General features: G+C 40.0%; 1 protein-coding gene across 2 annotated transcripts in view; it reads right to left on the reverse strand.

Moving 5' to 3' along the window:
- Positions 1 to 21229, reverse strand: part of lamc3 (laminin, gamma 3) — a 95541-nt gene that overhangs the window by 19682 nt on the left and 54630 nt on the right. For both annotated transcript variants that reach the window (XM_034897201.1, XM_034897202.1), the window contains exons 10-12: positions 18316 to 18514; positions 8340 to 8449; positions 5761 to 5988 (exon numbers count right to left, since the gene is read on the reverse strand). In XM_034897201.1, the coding sequence (XP_034753092.1) occupies positions 5761 to 5988; positions 8340 to 8449; positions 18316 to 18514 (537 nt within the window). The remainder of the gene's footprint in view (positions 1 to 5760; positions 5989 to 8339; positions 8450 to 18315; positions 18515 to 21229) is intronic.

The following is a 21229-nucleotide window of genomic DNA, read 5'->3' on the forward strand; positions in this document are numbered from 1 at the left end:
GGGGGTATCAGGCATAGGGACTCTAACAGATGTGGTTGTAGCTCATGTTGTCTTGCTCTAGGTTAGGAGCTGGATACCCAGTTTACTGTGTATTTAACTCTGAGCAAATGTCAGTGTTTGAATATCTTACACTTTTGTTCAGCTGATTTAACAACAATACTTTATCTCTAGCATTAGCTTTATCTTTCTACTCATTCAAGCCACACTAGTGGATTCTGGTCCAGACTGAAATACTTCTAACATCATCTAACAACAATTGGATGGATTACCATGAGGTTTGGTACAGACAGTTATGGTACCCACATAATGAATTGTAACAACTTTGAATTATTAGGTCAACATTTCAATATGTCCAATTCCATGCAGTAGTCAATAACAAAATACCTGCAAATGAATAAACGACAATCCAGTCAGCCTTGGATTTAGCATACTAACACACTAAACTAAGAGGGTGAACATGATAAACATTATTCTTGCTAAACATTAGCATGTTTTGCAGGTGCCTTAGCACATCCTCAAGCTGCAAGCATGGCTGTAGACTCTTGCACATATTAAATTGTGTGGGAGTCCGTTTAATTGTATCACATCTCTCAAATTCCTTTACATTTTATGTCACCAGCCCAACAAGTTAGAACAATTCTTTGCTTTTTATGGCTTCTTTGTAAGATACATTGTTCTTTTCTAGAGGTTTTTGTTTTGTGTTTTGTATCTGCTGTTTTTAGGCAGGATAAAGTTATTTTCATTAATTTTGGTGATGCACCAGGTTGGTTTTTGTCTAAACTAATTTCATCAAGGGAAAGGTTGAAACCTTTTCAAATCAGCATTCTCTGACAGTGTGACTGGAAACCAAGGCAGGCAGGCAGAGTGTGCACATTGTTTATCTTTCTGTTTATTTTGGTGTTAAAAAAATACGCTGGTTGTGAAGAGATAAGTAAAGCGTGCTCAATAGGATCAGCAGGAGAAATTACATGGTAAGATTCATTCTAACTGACTACATCTGTCTTTCTCACTTCCTTTTCCCCACCCTGTCGCTCCTCATATCCCATCACGCTGATACTGGCCAGGCATCTCAGGGTTTAGCCTGCAACAAACGCAGCCCACCAGAGAGATTAGGGGGCATAATAAGCCAGTGCTGCAGCCGGCTTCACTCTATCAGTTTGTCTGCCTCAACTTTCTCCCATAGATTTTTCTAAATAATGACCTTAGAGAGCGGAAGATGGCATTTAAGCAGGCTTTCGGGAAATGCACGCCCTGGCTTACCCTGTCTTTTTCTAAAGCAGACCTTTGTTGGTAAACACTGACTCACAGTATCCTACATTCTGACCTAGCATTCAAATATGCAATGAGCAGCATGTTTGGTAATTTCTTTATCTGTACCCTAATTGATGCAATGAGACGGGTTCTCTAGGTGATGGCCTTTATGAGAACCATTTCAATGTTTTTCATTGCAGGAGCCCCTGGTGGTCCATTCCCCTTCTCAGACCAAGAACGAAAAAAAAAAAGCTTACCCATCCTCCTCCACTAGACTGCAGTGGGCGTGACATTTAGCTATGCAAAACCACTGTGCATTATAAAAGAATTTTGGCCCCGCACAAATGTCATTGTGAGAAACAAGCATATGCTGTTATGAAACAAAACAAGGGATAGAAAAACCTTGTTTATTTTGGGGTTTGCAGACCCGATGCACATGCTGTATTCCGGCAATTGTGGTCAGCAGAATGCAGCTAACTATAGCTGGCCTTCTTAAGAGCTGCAAGATTTTAGCTAGATCCAAAGTAAGGGGTAAAAAGTAAGTGGTAAAAACATACTTCTTAACTTGTAAAGATGCAAACAAAGATCACTCAGATCTTTGCAATGTAATATAAGAATGTATGCTTAACTTTTCTCCTCTATGAATTGGGTTTATATGGTCCCTTTATGTAAAAATGGCTCACACAAAAAGACAATCACTTAGTTCTATTTCATACAGAGCTGTTGCTATTGGGTTTATCCCTTGCACATGCGCAGTAGTGAAGATTTCTTTTGCGCCCTCCTCTCCATACGCAACGTTACTACTCTACTCTAACTGAGAGCACTACTATACATACATTTTAGACACACATTATTCATAGACATAAAACATCATCAGATGACATTTTTCTTTGGAGATGTAAGTGTGGCTCACTATGGAGGACTAACAGGTCTATTAGGTAGCAGGGCGAACAAAGGATCTCTAATACAGCACCCTAATGCTCAATACCCAACAGAGACTACAGTGTCAGGAGCATCATGTGTTTCATTTGTTTAGGTGATTAATGAGCGCTCCCCTACAGTGTGGGCTGCAGAGAAAATTGAGTGTCTCCATTTAACCTATGCATAACAATCATCTTTCCTTCCTCAACACTTTCACTCAAGCTTACAAATCACGGCCTCTGACTATGTATGGATGGTGTGTATGCAATTAACACAGTCTACATACTGTATGAATGCATTTCCAGGCCAGAAGTACACCAAAATGAAAGTCCAAAATAAACTTTAGAAACACATGCACCTCACACAAATTTTCTTTTTTGTATCTGAAAGACGTATATTTGCCTTCATCAGCCCCGCAGCACAAGTGCTTTACAGAAATCGCAATTTGCTTGTTGCACCACAAATATTAACATTTCCAATCTGTTGTGTTGCGCTACAGCAAATAGAACCGACACGACTCAGAGACTGTTAATAAATCATGATTATGAAGCACCATTGGCTGCAGCTTCCCTCGGCAGCCAGTGAATAAACTCCATCCCAATTCTGTCTGTGGGCACACCCTGCATGATGATACAAGTCGTTAGGTAATTACACAGCAATTAAGATTCTGATAGGAGAAACAGCAGGTTGGTCCGCCCTCCTGGTGACAAATGATGAACACGGTCTCTCTAATCAACTTACTTTGATAGTTCCCCTTGACCTGAACTTATAGATTTATGGAGAGCGTCTGTTGTTTGTTTGCTCCCTTATATAATGTAAAAATAATTAAAGACAAGCCAACCGGCTGTCAGAAGATGACATGCCATCATCATCTATTGGAAAAAGGAACATTTTAACTGGCTTCCTTTCCTGACAGTCAGCTAATGCTATTCAACCCAAGAGCATCATGCTAAAGGACACAACACACTTGGGTTATGATCGTTGACTCATAGGACAAATCATTATCTATATTAATACAAATTGTGTGTGTATAAATAATCCTTACAGTCCGTGGGTTCTTGTTAGGTGTGAACTCTAAACGCTGCTGAGCTCAATCTGCTGAGTTTAAACCAAACCTGCTTTTATGCTAAACAGTTAAACAGGTTCATTAATAAATAATGGAGGTTTTTCCTCCAACAACTCAACATTTGTGTTCAGACCGCCCTAAAAACTCTCTCCTATCTTCTGATTCTTTTCAAAGAAAAACAAAACAAAAACCTTTAGTTTTAATTGCAAAACCTTTTTTTCCTCACATCTACTTTCGGATTCAGGTTGAGGTTCAGAAGCACCTACACATGTTACAGCGTATGAAAGACCTGAATGTTGGATACTATATTACCACAAAGGAAATGTATCTATACAAGATGGGAAAATATACAAGGACATTTACAGGGAGTGGAAACTTGACAGAAGGGAGTCGAGGACGCTAAAAACAAAGTCAAGGTGAGTGGCGAGAGCAGGTGCAATCCTAGCTGAGAGGATGAAGGAAGTCAGCAAGAGGCTGACAAGAGAGTCTGGGGAACAAGAAAAGGCAGAGAGAACAAGTGTGTCTGCATGCGAGAGAGAGACATCCAGATTGAGAAGAGACATAAGAGACACAGGAAATCTGCAAGCAAATTAGACATCATTAGCCAAGGGGCGGCTAACAAGCCTAATTATGAGGGAGGTAGGCAGGCAGTGATACCCGACTTGCTTCCAGACCTCAGACGCGCGCGCACGCACACACACACACAAATGCACACGACACATGCGTGCGCGCACACACACACATACACACACACACACACACACACACACACACACACACACACACACACACACACACACACACACACACACACACACAGAGTCACAAACATAACACACTCACAGCCAAAGCTTCAGGCATCTCCTAACTAGGTCAGATCTCTGATACTTTAAGTCTGAGGGTAGAAGGGAGAGTTAGAGAGGAAGAGAAAGATTGAGGAAAGATAAAAGATGGAGGGTGGGACCTTGGATGGTCTGTTCTTGGTGAGATGGAGAGACTTAAAGCTGTGACAGTGAGATACTGTGGAAAAGACTCAGGGAGAAAAAGAGAGTACATATAGTAAACACTCACAGAAACAATGACATAAATAACTGTGTATTGGTTGACTTGTTTACACACCAACAGCTGCTGTTTTACTTCTGTCATTTATGGGATGTTGCGTTTAGGATATGAATCTGAAAGAAAACTGCAGCTGGTGTTATTATATCCCATAAAAATGCCAGGTGTGATACATTCACACTCTTAGTTTAGCTTTTATTATAAAGATTATTTGTGTAAAATAAGGGTATCCAGTTCTCAGTTTGAGTGATAGTTTGCCAATACACCTGAGGGATGACTGAGTTACATTCTCTTGAAGCGATGATGACTGAATGTCAGCTCTGGGAAGACACATATAATGCTTCAGTCGAACAGCCTGCATCTCTTTCTGTTCCCTCTGCTCTCTCAGAGGCACAGTGACAGAAAATATTGTCTCAGCAACCTCTGATGATCCCTCATCTCATGAAATGCTGAAGAAATGCTTCGGAAGAAGGGCTTCATTACCTAACTTGGATCAGTTTAATGTTGTATGATAATACACTAACATGCTGTTCTAGTTAACATTGAACAGAGCGTGGTGTCATGGACAATAATAGTTGTGGTATTAGTTTTAAGCACCGACTTGACTTGAATGATGGATCTAATTTTGGTTTCCGTCTTAAAAGAATATGGTTGTGTTGCACATGGACTTGTGGGACTTTCAAGAAACAGATTTAAAAAAGAATGGTCAAAGTTAAAGCAGCAGATTGATCAAGTTCCAAATATGGCAGATCCTACACTTCCCATAAGGAGACTTAATAGCAACATTGTGCCACATTCACGTCACATGGGACGGGGCAGAAATTGGATATATTCCCGTATGTATGTGTGGAGTCAATCAATTTTTTTACATCGATAAAATGCAGAGCCTTCCATTGTGGGATCCTTCAGAAAGTAGTATACATGCCATTGACACTGCTTCTTTCTTCGGTGGTAGAATTCGGAGAGCACTATACTGTGGATAAACTTCCACTCTCAGAATTCTAATACTTGTGTACAATGGTGGACAGAAAATGTAGTGCACTGTATAATTAATAAGGAGCGATTTTGGACACAGCATATCTTTCAAACGTAACTTTTCAGAAAGTATCTGTAGTCTCAACCTCAATTCAATATACTTAAGTAATATTATTTGCGTTATTTTGTTAAACCTCCTCCAAAGCCAGAGAAGACATTGTAGAGCTGTTTTCCAAAGCTGGGGAGTGCTCCTGGTAAATTGACTTTGGCATGTAACAATGGTGGAGTTCTCCTTTAAATATTAAATGTTCTGCACTTGATTTATGAAGTTGTTCAGGCTTTTTTCAGACTTTTCCACAGCTGTCACTGAACGGGAACGATAGTCAATTGGTTGTTAGTGCATTGGCACCAAAGTCATCATGCTTACATATTTATCATTTCAATACAGTTGAGTACATATCAAATATAGTGACAATGTTTCACTTTACCTGTCTCTGGATGACAGGTTCCATGCTGGTGGCAGTTGCATGGTACACATCTTGAGAGAGACCCTCTGCTGGGGTCTTCCCAGGTGAATCCTGGGGTGCACCGCTCACAAAACTGGCCTGCAAAGCCCGGGGGACAGGAACAAGATTCCACCCATGGAGCCGGAGGATTGGCTGGACCAGCGGACAAGAAGGCTGAGGTCAGGGTTACCCCTGCGAGCTGAGATGTGTCTGGAAAAGAAGGAAGAGAAAAGAGAGAAAGACAGCTTTGTTTTTAAACTGATAATTTTTGCCTCAAAGGCCTGCTGAAGTGTTGGGGCACCTGCTTTTCTCTGGAATTATTGGTATTTGTATGTGTATATGCATGTGTGTGTGTGTGTGTGTGTGTGTGTGTGTGTGTGTCCATGTTTGTGAGTCTCTGTATCTCGTTAAGCTTTAGGTCATTTGCATTTGTTGCAGTGTTGTCCCTTCCTCCCTGTCTCATTACAGGTTGCTGCCTGTGTTTACAGATTATAGTCTGACACACACACACACACACTATAACAGATTCATCCACCCACAAAACCGTAAATGCCACACTTAATGCTCACTTGCACACACACGTGCGCACACATGCGCCCACACACGTACACTCATCACCCAGGGAATCTTTGATATGGCAAATGAATAAATCACTGCAGCACAGCAAGACAAGAAGAAAAGGAGACAGGAGATGCGGTGGAGGTATGTCAGATGTGCAGCTCCTGTGGGGTTTTCAAGATCCCTCTCTCCTTTCATGAATAGTGATGGGGGGCAGGCCATCCTGAACCGAATCCCTTTCACCCTATACTCTACAAACCACAGCTGCAGAACACAAAATTACTTTTGTTCCTGGTCCAATACTGTTTCTACTCTCACTGAAGAAAACACAAGACGGATGGATGGATGAAATACGCAGTGCATGTATGCCTATGTAGCTTTGTCAGATAAGAAATAAATCATGTGTGAATAGGTAGCTGCATAAAGAGGGAAATGAGAGGAAGAACCCAAGAAGAGGATGGACATTGACTTCTAAAAAGTCACGATCCAGCCATTTCTTTTGAAACCCAGTTCATTTGCATCTCTAAGGGATAATTAGTAGGCAGACCTGTCCTCTTCCCTCTCCATGACTTGCCTTAGCCTCTACCCTTTACTCTCCTCTACCTCCTGAATTCTATTAGCCCATTCAACAGGGGAAAAATGTGCAATTAAAATATTTAGACAATGAAACCTATCTTTCAGTTATTTACAAACATTTCATTTAAGTTATGCTGTGCCAATTCTCTCCATCAATCCTTTCTACAAGAAACCTTGTCAGAGAAGTGAAGATTTTAATTCCCTTGAATCTTGAATGGCTCACTGGAGCCCTGCACACTATGAGAGTTTTGGTTTCTTTAGGTACCTGTACATTAAGCCATCAATTTATCATAAACTTCCTTTAAGGCTGTGCTCGCTGTTCAAAACAATTTCTTCGGGCAAGGAAAATGAAAGGCCTTTTGTGTGACTGCTGTCAAAGCTTGCCTTTCTAAAGACAATACTCATTAAAATGATATTGTTCTGTTAGAAGAGAATGGCTGTGGTGCAGAGAGAACTTTTTAGGACTAAAGGAGAATGTGAGAGGAGAAAGATGAGAGGACAGCTTTATGGGATTTTTAAATTAAAGTTAGCCGCGCAGCCTGCAGCGATAAAGCACTTCTAACACTGTTTGAGAATGTGTTTGAGACCTAACACAAATCATTAACAGCGTTTCGCCCCTGTGATGTGCAATAGATGCAGTGTAAACTGTGTGCTTGACTTTGTTTGCACATTCATGTGGGTGGATGGTTACAGGAAACAGTTTGATAGAATATGCATAACTGGGCTTCTGTGTTCACAAACATTTTTGCATGTGCAAATGTACGTGGAACTACACAAGAGTGTGTGTCACAAACCCTCCAGTGTGCGACTAATTAAAATGGTGTGAGGGAGCTGGTGAATTTGGACAGCTGTTCTGTCTTCTTGGTGCTCTAATCCCACGTAATGCTTCTTATATCCTGCCTGTATTTTACAATATCAGATAGAGAGGGAGGAAGGACATGATAACAATAAGAGAAGGATTTTGAGAACTAGTTACTAACATCTGGGAATAAATATCCCAAAAAATATATTTTTTGTTGAGCCAGATTTGGGACAGTTGAAGTATTCCCTAAATGCAAGCAGTACCATTGTTAAAGCAACTATTGTTGGTGCAGCTCTAGCTACTCTGTGATGAAAATGTATTTTTAATTAATATGAATGTGAAGTTTTTGGAATCCTTCTGTGGCACCATACATTTTGCTGGTATTATTTGTAAATGGCCATGCATTCAGCAATTATATTACATGATGCTTATTCTTCTACAATAATGCCTAAAGGCTCTCACATACATAATCATGCATGGAAAAAGTCAATAATAATGCATTAGGCATGTTTGTTATGTGCAGTGCAACATATAAATGATGCAGTAGTTAAATTAAAAGACAAAGTAGCAAAGCAAAATAGAGCCTAAACTAAATCTGTTTTCTGACACACAAACACACTCTTACAGTTCTGTCCTCCAGCGTTGCTGATTCTGAGAGTTGTCAGGTTGTTAAGTAGTTGTTGGAACTTAAACGGAGACAGCGGAGGTTCAAATCTCATCTCATTTTCATGAAGCCTGGAAAATGGGAAGACATGAAACACATAATTTACAGTCCATTTTTCCATTCAAATGCTAAACAAGCTGTGATCAAACACCCAAAACATTACATTTTAAAAAGGTACAAATACCTAAATGGTGTAAATTTGTGTCTGGCTGACTTATCAACAACTGCAGTGTTTCTTTTAGGGCAATTTATTGTGTGAAATTTTTCTGGTAGCCTATCTACAACACTACCAGCCAATACAGTGTGACCCAAGTGGTCCCGTGTGTAGAAAAATGTAGATGTGCTGACTCTAACACATGTTCAGGGTTTTGGTTACTGAGCTTTGCCATCTGCTGAAGGATGTTCTGCAAAGCCGGGCTGCACAGATGACATCTGCCTGTTTTACTCCAGGAATCATGCACTCTTTCCATTGTGATGAAAGGTGCAGTGTCAGCTCCACACAGGCGATAGTGCTACACCATTTTCTCCAAGTAATGTGTGACGGTCCCAAAGGCGAGGAGCAGCAGCATGAAGAAACCTTTTCATAAAATCCCCACGTACAGGAGTAGGAAACAAAATTACAGGTAACATTTTCTAAGGTGCTCAGTGGTGGAGCGGTCACCTGCCAATTGGAAGGTTGGTAGTTCCCTGGCCCTGCAGTCCCATGTCTAAGTTTCCATGGGCAAGACACTGAAACCCGAGTTGCCCCCATTGCTGTGCATCAGAGTGTAAATGTGTGTGAATCTTCATCTGATGAGCAGGTGGCACCTTGTACAGCAGCCTCGGCCACAGTGTATGAATCTTGATCCTGTACTAAGTGAAAACACTTTGAGTATTTGTTAAGACTAGAAAAGCGCTATATAAGAAAGTGGATCACATCACTCCAGTTCTGAAGTCTGTACACTGGCTTCCTGTGCCTCAAATAATTGATTTCAAACTACTTTTGCTACTTTATAAATCACTTAATGGTTTAGGACCCAAATACATTTCTGATCTTCCACTACACTATGAACCACCCAGACCTCTCAGGTTATCTGGGACAGGTCTGCTTTCTGTCCCGAGAGTCAGAACCAAACAGGGGGAAGCAGCGTTCAGTTTCTATGCTCCTCATATCTGGAACAAACTTCAGAAAACTGCAGATCCGCTGCTACTCTCGGTTCTTTTAAATAAAGGCTGAAGACCTTTCTTTTTGATGTTGCCTTTCTCTAACGTTTAATTTCTTATACTGCACTGTAACTTTTATTTTGTGTTTAATCTGTTTTTATATTTTATTTTTAACTGTTTATTCTTGTGTTTTACCGGTTTTATTTATTTATTTATTTATTTTTAACTGTTTTTTAACAGATTTTGTGTACAGCACTTTGAATTGCCCTTTTGCTGAAATGTGCTATACAAATAAAGCTGCCTTGCCTTGCCTATATAAAAACAGTCCGTTTCCATTTCCATTTCTAAGATGTGGCACTTAACCATAAATAAGTATTATGGGTATTAAAAGATGCCAATATGTCTGCAGTTACAAATACAGGTGTTAATGAATGGATTTGGTCCAGGTGCTCTGCAGCTCAGGGAAAAAGACCAGCCATATGGAACTTTTCACAGTCAGGGTACGCAAGAGATTGTTGGCAAGCCAAAAAAAAAAAAAAAAAAAAAATATATATATATATATATATATATATATATATATATATATATATATATATGACTTTGTTATTTTGAGTAACTACTACTATTTTATGAATTGCAATGTAATTTGGTACAGAAATTCGTGTTTCCCTCAAGATGAAATGTGACAACTTTGGTGATGCCTTAACTTTTCACCTGGCGCACTTGTCAGGTTGAAAATTGTATCCGTCCAATACTTTGATTTATGACCAAATACTTAAAAAACTTCCCGTCAGCTTCAGCTGTTTTTGTGTTTAGTGATCATTTGGCATGATAGCTTTGTCATTGAGGGCATGCTGAAGATAGTATTTTTAGTGTAAAGCAGTGCAGTGCCTGTGTATTCAGTCAGCACTTTTTTTTTTTTTATGTGTTGTCGGTATTGTCTGTTTCAGAAGATACAGACAACACATGTTGGAGGAGGGGATTTCCAAAAGTATTTGACCCTCCACAAGCAGTTCTGACGACATATACTGGCAACAACTTGTAAACTAAACTTATAAAGGAAACCTTTTTTGAAAGTGGTAGGCCTACCCAATGATAATTTATGAACCCTGTAACCATTGGCAAAACCATAAAAGAATAAAGTGCAAAACCTTTTGTGTGTTGACCATATCCGCCTAAGACAGGCTTTTCATTGTGCGTGTTCCATGGCGTATTTCATTAGGTCAACTGTTCTCAACATGAAACTAACTCACTTTCAAAATGCTTTTTCCTTTGCACATGGCCTCTTTGTCAGCAATCACATTTACACTCTGCCCAAGAGAGTGTGTGTGTGTGTGTGTGTGTGTGTGTGAGTGTGTGTGTGTGTGTGTGTGTGTGTGCGTGTGTGTATTCCTGGCTTGCAACACAGACTCTTCATTGATGCGGTGGGTCCTTGTTCCTTGGCCTGACTGGTAAGCACAGTAATAAAGAGAGGCAATTACAAACTGGGCCTCAAAGCCATGGTAATGGAACTGGTCAGACAGAGATAAGCAGAGTGTGCATGAAAGTGAACAAACTCCTAGTCATGCTTTCCCTAGCGTCAGTGTCCTTTTTAATCAGCACCAAGCAGAGTGCGGAGAGCCACACTGTAATTAAGCCTGCTCTGCTGAGGATGAGAAGAGATCATCGGGAGAGAAAAGCCCAAAAGAATACTGGACACGGACACACACACACATGGACACACACACACACTAAGTACCCTTAGAGAGAGGAAAGTGATAGAGATACAAGGTGTCCAAGACAGAAAGTCATGGTGTCTGTTAAGGATGGAGAAAGAGAAATAGAGAGATGATGAGGTACTGGAAAGATAAGTAAGCATGTATGTGTCTGTAAAGAAAAACACAAATGAGTTACTCAAATAGAACGTGTACAGGGACAAGTATACCACTAGCATATTCTAATTGTGCCAATCTGCTTGTGCAAAAAAACGTTTTAATTAGATTTGGCCAATAATATCACCACTCTTTAAGTGATAGTGAGTATCTCACTATCAATTAAGTTATGAAAACAAATCTAGTTTCCATGCTTGTTTGGAACCCATTTTTACATCTTTTCACCGTTCCAAGCAACGTGCAATCATCAAAGTTTGGGACCCATTCCGCGAAAGAGAGACTCTGACTGTGTGGAGCGTGTGTGTGTGTGGCCTTCACCAATTGCCACTTTGCTTGTTTGAAAGCCATGATGTCGCTCTCTTTCTCATGGGCAGGCCAAATTCCCTGGGCCGGCAAAACAGAGAAAGGGGAAGTAACCTTGCCCCTATGAACTCATAAGGAGCAAGATTCCAGATCAGCCCATCTGAGCTTTCATTTTCTCAAAGGCAGAGCAGGATACCCAGGGCTTGGTTTACACCTATTGCCATGTCTAGCCACTGGGGAACCATAGGCTGGCTGGGGGAACTCATCTTAATGTTAAAAAAATTTACCTTTGATGATTAGATGGATTAATGTTCTGTAGGGGTTAATACATCACATTTGAATTATAGGCACATTCTTCTTATAATTATTTTAAATAAGCCTGCTGTTTTATATTTAGTTGGCCCTGATCTATGATCAAAGTCAGTGAATTTTGAAAACATGACAGAAATGAGCTTAGTGCTGGATGGACCACAAGCCAGCACTACTACTACTACTAGAGCTCTGCTGACTCCTGCAAATTGGTTCATAACTTTTAAAGGCATTGGTTTGAGCAGTTTCTTGAAACACTCCTTTTGCCAGTGTAAACAGTGAACAGCTGAACACTGTGTGTTGAACCCTTTATCAGTTGATTACAAAAAAGTGACTAAACATCTGAGGGGTGTCTTATGGCATAAATATTATGCTCACATGCTGCAGACATACACATGCTGCTACAAGCAAGGCAATAAAACCTCCCCGCCTACTGCGTTCAAGGGAACAGAAAGTGAACAGAGGGAACATCAGAGAGAAGAGTGGATGCTACCTTATATAAGCCATTCACCTCCTCCTCTCATCAATCCCCAGCACTTGAATCCCCACGCTTCCATATATTTTTCCTTCCTCTGATTTTGAAATGATCTTTGCACCAGATGGGAACACATAACCACTTAACAGGTTAACATATTTACCAGCTATGAGCGCAGACGCTGTCACTCAACAGAAATGTGGAGTGTGTGAGAGAGGCATAAAGCGACAGAGAAAGTGAGGGAATAATACAGAGCATGTCGTGAAGTACATCTGTGCATGTATCTGAGAAGTTTAATGAGCTCTGTGGAGAACTTCTCCAGAGACTTAATAGCAGTCTCTGTGCCCCAAGCTTCAATGCATTTCAGAAAAGGAACCAAAGCGCTTCTTTAGCCAGGGCCCTTGGTGCTAAGGGGAAACTCATTACTAGCGTGCATTCGCCAGAAAGAGAAACGGAAATATTAGAGGGGACAGAACTACACAAGCTGTGTCCCAGTTCAGAAGCTGGATCCTGGAGTAAGCAAATATGTGTCTCTGAATTCCAACTGCATTTGTTTGCTACATTTTGAGAAGCAGTTAAAATCAGACAGTCCTTGTCAGACAGTTTGCACACAGCAAAGTATCTACATAAATATAAAATATAGCAGCTTAATGTACATAGCCAATCAATATGTTTCACACTAAACCCAGCGAAAACACTCAAAATTGGAAAATGTTATCCCCAAGCCAGCGTTCAATGACTTTATTATGGTCATTCTCACTGATATATGCAGCTGGTTACCTTTGTCTGTCTGCTGCTTACTGTTGTCCAAGGCAGATTCTTATAATGCTGCTGCTGCTGTTTTTATTTGCCTGTTAAGTATCACTGCTTGTGTATGCTACTCTAATTTATTGTTCTGTTGTATTGCCTGATGGCTGATGCTGTTGTCTGCTGATACCTGCCCGATGCTTGTGTGCTAGATCGCTTGTCATTTATGTAATGCTTTCTGTCACATGTAATGCTTGTTGTGATTGAATGTTAATGTTAGTTGTGTTTGAAATGTTTGGATGTGTGCTGCAGTCTTTTTAAAAATTTTGACATTTCTTATTTAGTCCACCACCCCCTTCCCTCAAAAGGTTTTGCATTTAGATAGGCCGTTGTTGCAAATAAGAACCTGTTCTGCCTGGTTAAATAAAGGTTAAAAAAATGTAGAGAGGTTTATTCCATCATACTATCATCACTTTGCCAGTAATACACTCTGTCTCTCTATCCCATTACCTGATACTCCAGTGGAAGTGGCCATCTCTTCTAAAGAACCGACCACACTAAAACCAATTTCAACAAGACTGACTTGTCCTTTGTCAAATGTTGTTTTCCGATCACCACAGCCAACAGCACAAGTATATTGACTCCTGCTCAAACTGCCGACAATCGTAGTGTGATTCTAGACAAACAACTGCTGACTGAGTCCGTCATTGCAACCACAACACGATCCTGCAGGTTTACACTTCACAGCATCCATCAATTCAGACCTGTTGTCGCTGATGATTCTGGCAAGCTCAGTGCGCATGCTTTAATCATTTCCAATCGGATCTAGTGCAGCTTCCCTAGAAAAGTACAACATACTCAGAATACTGTAACCTTCTACACCTCCTGTTCAACTTCTTTACAATTTTAAATATTAGTGTTTTCTTTTAATCCTTTCAGCAGCAGCCAAAAGCCAGTTGCCCATTGTTATCAAGACTGTGAGAGTGTGATCCCAGAAGTATGTGGAGGCTCCACAGGACTGTTTTGAGCTAATAGACTTGAACATACCTCCCTGTGGAGCACAGAGAGAGGACAATGCACGGCTCCCTGTCTGCATAACAAGTCAATTTCCATGTGGACCCTTCAATGCCTTTAAACAGTCTGCTTTTCACGACAGTTCTCTTTAAACAAACCCTGGAAAACAAAGAAAATAAATCCCTTCTTAGGGAAGAAGATGGCTTCCAGGGCTGGCTACAAGGAGGATGTTGCTCTGCTGGTGCTGAGGAGGAGAATTAAAAAAAGAACAGGGGAAGAATTGAAGACAAATTGCAACAAAACAGTGTGAAGGAGGTGCTGAGTGGGATGAGAAGGATTACTGGCTACAAGAAACCAGGCCAATTGGTGGACGAGAACAAAAATAGAGTGAATGACTTAAGTCTGTCCTGCAGACCGGGCCAGCTGCACCCTCTCCCTCAAGTTGACGTGCCTAATGAGATCTCTTAATAACAATATGACCGTTTACACTCCCGCTTCGCAACAGGCCGGAACACCCGTGATCACAACTTGAGCCTGCACCTTCACCTCCGGATTGACGACTTTATCAGGAAGGGCAAGAAAGAAGAAAGAAGAAAGAAAAAGGCACGCAGGAGTCTTAGAAAGCAAATTGTTTCAAGGAGAAGCGAGCAAAGTGTCATAAGATATGAAAGAGCCGGAAGAGGATTTTAAGCAAAGAAAGTGGTAATGGAACAATATCAACAACAAATTTGACTAGGCTGACAACACAGATGATGAGAGTAGGCTGTTTCCTTTAGGATGGAACTACATGTTCAAGCACTGTCCGCCTTTATGGTATGCTGTTGAGGCAGAAACTATAAACATCTTGAAGCAAAAGGCTAATTTTGTCACTGGGCCAAAGACAATACCTCAACAGTCCACGTTTTTGAATCTGAACAGTTTACACATAAAACAGCATGTATACTAAAATAGTTATTGGTGGCTGTAATTGTTGTAAATATAAACCTATCATTTATCCTAACTGCATCTTGGGTTAGCTTGGAATAAAGTAAATCAACTAAAAACTATTTAAAATGTCTCAACAAGCATTCGTTTAGACAGTAACACAACTAAACTCAGGGCCATGATGCAGTAACACAAGATGCATGCTGGCAAAAGACAACTCAATCTGCTTAAATCTCAGTTTCCAAATAGAGATGCTAATTAAATCAATTTATTTTATTTATTTAATCAACTGTCTACAAGACAAACAAACTATTACAACTGACACACGTACGACTTAATATAATCCAACAGTAGACACCAAGAAAACAAAAACAGCAGACTGACAGCTACGAGTGATGTAAACACTATCAGTTGTGTGACAAGAACTGTGTCACAGCTTGATTTTGATTGCTGCTATCTTCACAATCGTTCACAATATCCAACCTCTGATTACTACAGTATTCAAAAAGATCCTGTATATTATAATAAAACCTTTACCTACCTGAAGGCTCTAAACACTAGTAAGTATTGTGAGGGTTGTCACAAGGTACTGTTAAAAAAAACATTCATATGAAACTGCTATGAGTTTAGATATTCATGTATATTTTTCTGTGCATATGCTATAGTATTAATGTGATCTAATTACTATAAGAACAAGTGTGCTTATACAGGACACATGACTGGTGTGGGAGGCTTTAGTATGCATTATACTGGAGTGAGTGAAACCACTCATTTAAAACTGCAACTGTTAACAGCAAAGTGCTGTGGTAGGTCACAGATGTTTCACTCAGATATTTAAGGATAAAAATATGGACAGAATATTTCATTCAAACTTAACTTTGTCATTAACTTAGCAAATCCCTGAGCCAAACCCTGGCAGGTGGGATGCAGATATGCATGCAAAGCACGTGTATGCAGAGGTAAATGTAACTGGACTGTATTTATAATAGCACTTTTCCAGTCCTAACAACTACAGGAACCATTTACCACCCACACACATGTACTGTGACGCAGGCTGCCATACAAGGCGCCACCTGCTCATCAGATAAACATTCACACACATTTACACTCCGATGGCTAGGCGTTGGGAGTGTCTTTCCCAAAGGCCCTTGGACATGGGTCTGCAGGGATCGATCTACCAACCTCCGATTGGTAGGCGACCGCTGTACAGCTTGAGCCACATCTGCCCCATGATGTCTGTACAGCCTGAAGAGTACAAAGATACACACTATTCCCTTGATGAGGCTGACATTTTTCTGTTCCTACATGTACACATTGAAGACTGCAATTTTTGTTAAATTTTATAAGGTGTACAACTTTTTATTGCAAAATTGTTTACATACCCAGATACTATATGGACAGGGTGAAATATTTCATTAGTTTTAATCCATCTGTTTGCAATACATTTATTTTAAGTTGACTGTGCCTTTGCCCAAAGTGGGTAGAGTGTTAAATTTTTTTAAATCCTATGTATATGTTTATAAATCAAGTTATCAAATTAAGCTGTCAAATAATATATATATATATATATATATATATATATATATATATATATATATAAACATCATTTTAACCATGAACCTAAACTATACAATTAATAAAGCATGAACTGTATTTGAACCTCACACTCAAGTCTAATAAATCAATTTTGTCAGTTTTGTTTACGTCTCTAATGTTTAAATGCCCCCGTTTTCATATAATATTATTTATAGTCTACTTTTTCTTTGTTTTACAATGGCTGTGTTGTTCTCATCCAGATCAATACTGTTACATTTCATAAACTACCTGTCTGTGGCTGCGTGCATCCAATTTAAGGCCCTGTTTTGGCATATCATTTATAATTTATACTCTTTATCAGGCTGCAAAGGGACCACAGCCCACATAACTGTACCCCCTGGCCGTGGACCAACTCTATAGTCCATTAAGTGCTCTGCATGCTGTTGCTATTATCCACTAAGTTCTCCTTTTCCTGCCAAGACCTGATCATCCTTCCATCTGGACCCCCTTCTCTGACTAGGGGAGTGAGCTCCCCGGTTCAGTCAAAACTTCAGACTCCTACTAGCTGTATCTGCTGAAGTGCCTCTTGTACCCCTGTCTTCACTCGCTATATTAGAGAAACTTTTCTATATTTTTGGTTTGATGTGATCTCAAAATTTGGTACCGGAAGAATGAGTTTGAGCTTTGGTGATTCTTTGCACCACAAGCAGGTCAAAGTCTTCTCTTACCCAGTAAAACGTGTGTGAGTGAAATGTCTCAACAACTATTGGATTTGATTGCAATGAAAAACACATTCCCTTTCCACTTAGGATAAATTGCAATAACTCTGGTGATCCCTTCATTTTTCCTCCAATGTGATCATCAGATCAAAATTTCAATTGCCTCAGCTGTGTTTTTAGTGAAAATTTGCAATTGTTTGATGATGAAAAAACTAAGATGGTGTACATAATACCTGCTTAACATCACCGTGTTATCATGCCATTTTGAGCATGTTAACATGCTGCCTGTGGCATTTAGCTCAAATCTTCACTATGCCAATGTACACTGTAGACTCTTAGTCTTTTTTTTAATTTGCTGTCCCTTGTTCACCTCTTTTCCATACTTATTTTAGGGTCACAAAAATGTGTCAGTTAAATGTAAATTTGAATTTTCGTTCCCTTGAGTATCATTTTTTTGGTATGTTTGTGTCATTCCACTGCTGCACACATTTCAAGTCACTCCAGGTGAGACCATTTGCTAAATGTATAAAATATAAAAATGGAAATGTAATGTGGCTCCGCTGTATATGACAGCCAGCACATGGGGGAGCTAGCTCATTACTACATTCATATCCCAAAATTCTGCTGGGACCATGACAGCACAGTCAACGTAGGTGAGCTGTAGTCAGTACATGTGTGTCCTGGATAGTCTGTACTCTGAGGACTATATATATATATATACACACACACACACAAGGCTCAAGTCAGGCAACAGTGAGATGCATAGATGCAGAGAAAAACAAACATTCATCCATTCTTATGCACACATTCAGGCCAACGCTTTGGTATTTTCTAGAACAATGAAAGAAGCATGTGCACTGACTAAACAAGCAAACTGATAGCCTGCATTCTTGTACCTGACAATGAAGGAGTGCTGCGATGTGAAGCCGGAGTCAAGGTCAAGCACTGGTTGGGGTGAAAGGTCAGCAGACAGGGTGACTCCAGAGCCTTGGAGTAGCAAGGTGACTCGGTCAGGAAGCAGCTCAGTGGTCTCAGAGGTGAAGGTGATGGAGAGGAGCTGGCCGTAGCTGAAGACTTGATGACCCAGGAATTTCTCTAGTGGGTGGGCAGAGGTCGGATGTTAGAGAGGTGAGGGGAGTCAGCTTTATTATTAATGTCTCAGCCAACTCTCTGCCATCAATGTTGTAAACACAGGGGTGGATTTCTGTTTGTGCAAGTGTGTGGTGGTGGTGGAAGCTGAATTAGTATTTATTTGTATGCATATTTAGAAATATTCTGCTTGTTTCAGGCTGTGTGTGTGTGTGTGTTTATAAGGCAAGGCAGAGGGGTAGAGGCTTGTTGAGCCCACATGAAGCGCTGCAGGAGGCTGTGTGTAATTACCCACCCTCTCATCTCTGGCTCATTACAGAACATTACAGGACTTCAAAGATCCAGTCACTAGGAGACATACTCCCCTCCCAACCTCCAAAACGGGCTAAAGGAAACAGTGGTACTTTTGACATATAAAAATAGGCAGTCTTGGCATGACCCTTAATATGAAAATATGAAAATGTAAACAACACATGGCATTGTAGAACGCCTAGCACCAGTTTTACTCTTAGAAATCAATTTGTTTTCAGAAAAAAAACCTCTTTGCTGTCATTCTCTACCAGCTCTGGGTGAGTGCATGGGGAAAACTGACAGGTTGCACGCTTGGTTGCCACCTTGTTTTTGAGCGTAATCGTGTGTGAAGTACATCCTGAGCCCTTCTGGGGGTTGGGAGGGCTAAGGACTTGAGTGGGTGATTTTGCTTGCGAAGGGCCTATGGCGTCATTCGGGGCATTTCAACTGTCTGATTGCCTAATATCTACTCAACCAACGGCCCTCTTTTCATCTTATCTGCCAGGCCCTTCTGAACATCTACAGCGCATTCTCACCGTGACATCTATGGTCGGATCAGTCAGTGTTTTTATTTGACCTGCAATAATTGGTTAGGGCACTACAGTACATTTTGTCACCCCAAAATTCTGTTTTTGGCTGCTGTCAGTAATGTATTATTTAGTGATGTGTTAAAGTAATTAGTTAAAGTTATTATTTCTTTTAAAGAAAAAGCATTGTTTATTTTTATTTAATTTAAGTCTAAACTGCGTTTTCTTTTTTCTTCATCTCATGTATTTCATGGTCCAATAAATAATGCTATTTGCTATACAGACACATTGTTGTGTCTCTTTTCTTTTTAATAGACTGCAAGCTATTTAGAAACCAAACTCAAAAAACAGTGAGGATGGAAGCAACACATCATGCCTCCATCCTTGCTGTTTTAGGTTTTAAAAAAGTCAATTTTCATGACATGACATGACAGTTATTTGTAGGAAATGAAAAACAGGCAGTGATGGAAGGGGAACGGCTTCAATTACATGACAGATCAATAGCACTTTCTGTTGTTAATCCAATAAGGCATCGTTTGTGTCAATGTGACTTCAGAATCAATAAAAATAGATAATTACAACCAATTCCGAGCAGGGGAGCAGCTTAACAACCACCAATCATCACCAGTGAAGAAAAAACACTTTCTCAAGTTAAAGTGGTTTCAGAATCAATACATACTGATGACAAGGAATAAGAAAAAATCAGCCAGTCAGGTAAAAAAAAAAAAAAAGAGGCTAAGTTTAAATCCATCAGCAATGAGACAGGAATGCCTTCGATGAGCCCTCTCACATTTAAACATCTTAACCAGTGAAAAAACAACTGATATGGGAGAAAGGTCTAATGAAATAACCGATCAATACTCACTTCTGAGTCCAACAAGCCATCACTCATGCCAATTTGAATTTAGAGGAAAACACATACATGACACAAGTATAGAATAACTTAATCCCCTTGTAGTCTTTAAACTGTTTGATCAAATCCCCCCAAAAAATATATTTTGTTATTTACTGTAACAAGCTGTCTGTATTCATAGACACTATTTCAAAATAGCTCTTAAAATGCTTTTCCTAACATGATTGTTACAAGAGTTTGTACTGTGTTCCTTCAGCAGTGCACAGCATTTAGATAACAAACATTTACTCACAAAACGATTAAGGAGGATGGTCAACATTAGCTGCAGTGACTGGGGTATTCTTATAGTGAAAGTTAGCTGCTGCCAGGTCAGTGTGTTCAAGAAATGTGGAGAGGAGCACAGTAAATGTTGTGTGGGGAAAATAGGCAACTGATAAATATAAATAAAGTGTGCACATTAAAAAAGGAAAAATAAACAGCTGAAAAAAAATGGGAAAGTGACAGATAATTAGATAATATAAGTGTAAAGAAAAGTTGGATATGCTACAAATAGACAAAAGTGGATAAATAAATATATGTAAAGCTTTATTTTCCTTCATCCATTTTTTATTGTTTAACTAATAATAATAATAATAATAATAATAATACATTTTATTTAACAGCGCCTTTCTAACACTCAAGGACGCTTTACAGACAATAAAAGACAGATATAGGGAACATAAAAGTGTAAGTAGTAATAACAAAACAAATACACAGGAACAGTGTATTTACAGATAAGCGAGCTGGAACAGATGGGTTTTTAGTCTAGTTTTGAACAAGGGGAGAGAGTTGATGTTGCGGAGGTCAGGTGGGAGTGAGTTCCAGAGCTGAGGAGCAGAGCGGCTGAAGGCTCTGTTCCCCATGGTGACAAGTCGACCATGGGGGACAGTGAGGTGGATAGAGGAGGAAGATCTGAGGGAGCGGGAGGGGACAGCAATGTGTAGGAGTTCTGATAGATATGGAGGGGCAAGGTTATGGATGGCTTTGAAAGTATGGAGAAGGATTTTAAAT

The sequence above is a fragment of the Etheostoma cragini genome, chromosome 16 (genome assembly GCF_013103735.1).
Source record: "Etheostoma cragini isolate CJK2018 chromosome 16, CSU_Ecrag_1.0, whole genome shotgun sequence".
Lineage (NCBI taxonomy): Eukaryota > Metazoa > Chordata > Actinopteri > Perciformes > Percidae > Etheostoma > Etheostoma cragini.